General features: G+C 34.5%; 1 protein-coding gene across 11 annotated transcripts; it reads left to right on the top strand.

The window, feature by feature from the left end:
* Positions 1-305: 305 nt before the first annotated feature.
* On the top strand, positions 306-3,776 carry LOC126877157 (katanin p60 ATPase-containing subunit A-like 2). 11 transcript variants are annotated; one of them, XM_050639976.1, is made up of 8 exons: positions 307-1,281; positions 1,355-1,411; positions 1,706-1,895; positions 1,985-2,273; positions 2,417-2,618; positions 2,677-2,807; positions 3,003-3,202; positions 3,353-3,776. In XM_050639976.1, the coding sequence occupies exons 3-8, from the start codon at positions 1,813-1,815 to the stop codon at positions 3,711-3,713; spliced, it is 1,266 nt and encodes a 421-aa protein (XP_050495933.1). In that variant the 5' UTR covers positions 307-1,281; positions 1,355-1,411; positions 1,706-1,812; the 3' UTR covers positions 3,714-3,776. The 11 variants fall into 11 exon arrangements, with proteins under 11 accessions (XP_050495928.1, XP_050495927.1, XP_050495926.1 ...); XM_050639971.1 differs by lacking the exon at positions 1,355-1,411 and having other exon boundaries at positions 306-1,281; positions 1,997-2,273; XM_050639970.1 differs by lacking the exon at positions 1,355-1,411 and having other exon boundaries at positions 306-1,281; positions 1,994-2,273.
* The last annotated feature ends 231 nt before the right edge of the window (positions 3,777-4,007 follow it).

Raw genomic sequence — 4,007 nt, 5'->3', positions numbered from 1 at the left:
CACTCGTTTAACAAGGGTGATGGAACGTGCCAAAAATCTCTCAAGAGGGTCTTGGGAACGGAAGAGTCGAAAATGTCACAATTATGAATGAAAAATTCGAATAGTTGCTGATTTTACAGTCGAAACCGATAAAGAACTCCAGATATTCCCCCAATTAATTTACAATAAATTCGCGAAAATGATCGATTGCTGACGTCATTGTATTCTAGAAAGATTGTAAAACGATAAGAATTTATTGAAAAAACTTATATTCGATGATAACACTTCTAATAAGAGTACTAAGAGGAGCGATTCTGTACTCACCTTCCTGCCTCGAAGTACCGAACGCAATTAACCGTCCGCCCAGGATGGAACCGTTCGGAACTTTTGTAAGTCACTGCACGGCCGCTGCTTATGGTGGAAATGTAATAGATATAAGTACAGAGCGCGTGAGCGAACTAAAAACGCGATAGAGAAGTAGAGAGAGGATGTTCCGTCCTTGTCTAATGACGCGCACTTGTACAGGAAATATGTAACAGCGGTATACGAGCAGCGTCAGTGTCCACTAGTGTGCATGCCTGATTAAACAAGAACAGGAAGTATCTATACATGGTGTTCTCTTTCTATTTCCATGTTGCATCCATCTTACTATACAGTACACACACTCAGCTATTCTATCATTATATTTGTGCGTTGCTTATGTGTGAACCAAACATTTCCATGACAACAAATCGTTTGTCTCTTGTTTGATGCTCGGTTTTCAACGGAGTTAAAAGAATTTTTTAAGAGAAACGTAATGGACGGGTTGTTTTTAAAGTAATAAACGGAAATTCTCGTATCCATTGAGAAACGATAGGCGATTTGAAAGTATCACTATGAACGGTGATTTATCGATGCAAGGTAGTATGAATAAGATATTTTATAATCTGCGAAAAAAGGTAAGGAATATTCTAGATTTTAGATTTTAGAATTTCCACGTCACAGACGAGTGTGTTTTGTTATTTGATTTGTAATATTGCTGCAGTTCTCTTAATAGCTGTTCGTTTCATGCGATACTCGCACATAGTATCTATGACTTTTGCTTCTAACAATTTTTATAATTAGGCTGTATCAAATATTTTTAACGTTCGTGTTTCATGAAAAATCATGTGTAACTCGTTGAATTCGCAAATGTAACAAAAAATTCCACGAAAAACCTTATATTATTGTAATGAAAAAATAATTATATTAGGAGGAGAGTCGTATTTCGGAAAGTCATCGGAACATATTATACCTTGTATGTGATTATTTGGAACACAATGGGTGAGTATATTATAATTAAAATATATTCCTAGTTCCAATTCTTTTGAATAGTGTCAGTGACCAATCGAAATAGAAATCAGTGGACATCATGGAGAGAGAAGGCGAAACCAAATTTGAAAATTCGACATCGGTAATTCAGTAGTTAAGAATAACTCAATCGATAATGTAGATTAACTAGTTATAAACAAATATATGAAGTATAAATTCAAATTATTCTTATCCATCTAAAAATTGGAAATTAAAAAGCAGAAGACAAGAAATTATCTTCGAGGATTTATATAGTAAATACATTCTTTTGCCTGTCTTACCTAGAGATAAAACAGTTGTTTGATGGTTATCTTATAGTGTTCAGTCATTGCGAAAAATATTTTTAATTAGTTAAAAACTATAATTAATTAAAAGCTACATTTTTTTAGGTATATAGACGTTAGCGATGTATTATTCCGGGAAGCTCGTCTATCTCCCGAACATCGGGTTTGCGACAACATCGATTTGGAAATTATCGTTGCAGAGTATGAAAATTATTACAAGATGAAATTTCAAAAATATCCCATATTGTGTAAGAAAATAACTGGAAGGGAAATGACGAGGGAAGTGACAAATGCAAGCAAAACGTAAGAATTTAAATTATTTAACGATATTAAACGGTATTCAACGTATTCAACGTATCGTATTCAACGTATCGTATTACAATATGATCCAGTGTTTGTAGAAGTATTGAGACAAAAGCCAAATCTGTTAGTAAACAAGCGAGAAGTGAGCCTGTGAAAGAGACGAATCTACAGCAGAAGATAACTGATGACAATACGAATCATATTAATCTCGCAATGACAGTGACGTCAATATTCCCCAATGAGAGTGATGGACGTTCATCAGAAGAGCTATTTAACGTCCCAATGGAACAATCCATGCAATCGAAGATATTGAAATGCATTGAAAAGTTTTATTCAGATAATCCGGAATTACGAAAGATTGCTGAGGACATCTCATGCGTAAGTTATTTTCGATTAATATACGTATCGTAAAGCTTTTAAACGATAAAATTCCCGTCGATAAACCGTCCAACGTATATCGACGATGACGTGATTTCAGTAACGCTTCAAATATCAAATTACGTAACACTTACTTAATATAGAGAAGACGCCATTTTATCTTTGTATCGTCACAGGAGATCATAGTAAACAAATTAAATGTACATTGGGATGACGTTATAGGCCTAGAGGAATGTAAAACCGCTGTTAAGGAGGCCGTTGTGTATCCCCTTAAGTATCATATCTTTTTTGATGGCCCGTTTTCCCCCTGGAAAGGTATTTTGCTGTACGGCCCACCTGGTACAGGTAAGATACTCGTATTCTTTTCATTTCTGTACATGTTTACAAGAAATATACAAAACAGGGAAAACGAAGTTAGCGAAGGCAGTCGCGACAGAATGCCATTGCACCTTTTTTAACATAACTGCCAGCTCATTGGTCAGCAAATGGAGAGGCGATTCCGAGAAGTATATACGTGTAAGTTGCTTTGTCTATGTAAGTTTCTTTGTTCCTTTGTCTATGAAGGAGAGATTCTAGGTATAAAAAGATTTGATTTTATTTTTCGTCATTTATATATAAATAGAATAGTTGTTTGGAAAACGAAATGATATCATATTCGTGATGAGGCAATGAATTTAAGGAATTTCGAATATAATATTTAATGAATAATACATTTGTTAAACTGAACAGGTTTTATTTGAACTTGCCTATAGTCATTCGCCTACAATTATTTTTATCGACGAGATTGACTGGATCGCCACAAATAAAGGAGACTGTATATTGTCTGAACCTGCAAAGAGATTCAGATCAGAACTTCTTTCTAGATTGGATGGATTAGTGTCTAATGAGAATTCTAATGTAGTTCTTCTGGCTACAACTAATTCCCCTTGGTACGTATATCACGTTATTTCAATGTTTTCTAAGTAGAAAATATCGTAATATTTCTCCAAATTCCAAATATGTTATTGTGTTGTTTGAAGTATTCCTTCATTATTATTAGTATAATAGAACGATAATATTTATTGTAAATATGTTATTAGGGGCATTGATGCAGCTTTACTCAGGCGTCTCGAAAAGCAAATATACGTATCATTACCCAATGAAGTTGCTCGACTTGGTATATTCAAATTATACCTTAGCAACCACTTATTAGAAAATACAGATATTGTAAACCACATAGTAAAATGTACTGAAAGATATTCTTGTGCAGATATAAAATTGCTTTGTAAGCAAGCGTGGCTACCAGAAATAAGCCCGATATGGAGGAGACTTGAAAAGAAAGAAACACCTGTTACCACTTTGAAATATGAATTAAAAAGTTATGAAATATTAGCAAAATTGTTACAAAAAATGTCACCTACAGTTATGCAAATAGATAAATATGATACGTGGAACAAATAAATACGCAATCGTAAGGACAGATATTGAAAAATATAAATAAATGGATTATCGTTCGAGAAATCATTCGCATGTGTGTGCATGTGTGTGCGCGCATGTGTGTGCGCGCATGTGTGTCATGTGTGTCATGTGTGTGCGTGTGTGTGCGCGCACGCGCTATAGGCTAAGTTTAAAATGTTCGGTTGTATTATATCCTTGTATTATATATGTCGGAGATGAAAGGAAAACCGGAGCCTTCCCTTTGCAATTTTGAGGAAGCCTTCTAATGCTTTAGCCTAGATTTTATCATAACTGTAA

This window comes from Bombus huntii, unplaced genomic scaffold (assembly GCF_024542735.1).
Source record: "Bombus huntii isolate Logan2020A unplaced genomic scaffold, iyBomHunt1.1 ctg00000126.1, whole genome shotgun sequence".
In the NCBI taxonomy this organism is placed as follows: Eukaryota; Metazoa; Arthropoda; class Insecta; order Hymenoptera; family Apidae; genus Bombus; species Bombus huntii.
The sequence above is the reverse complement of the archived record's forward strand: the minus strand, read 5'-3'. Positions and strand labels throughout refer to the sequence as shown.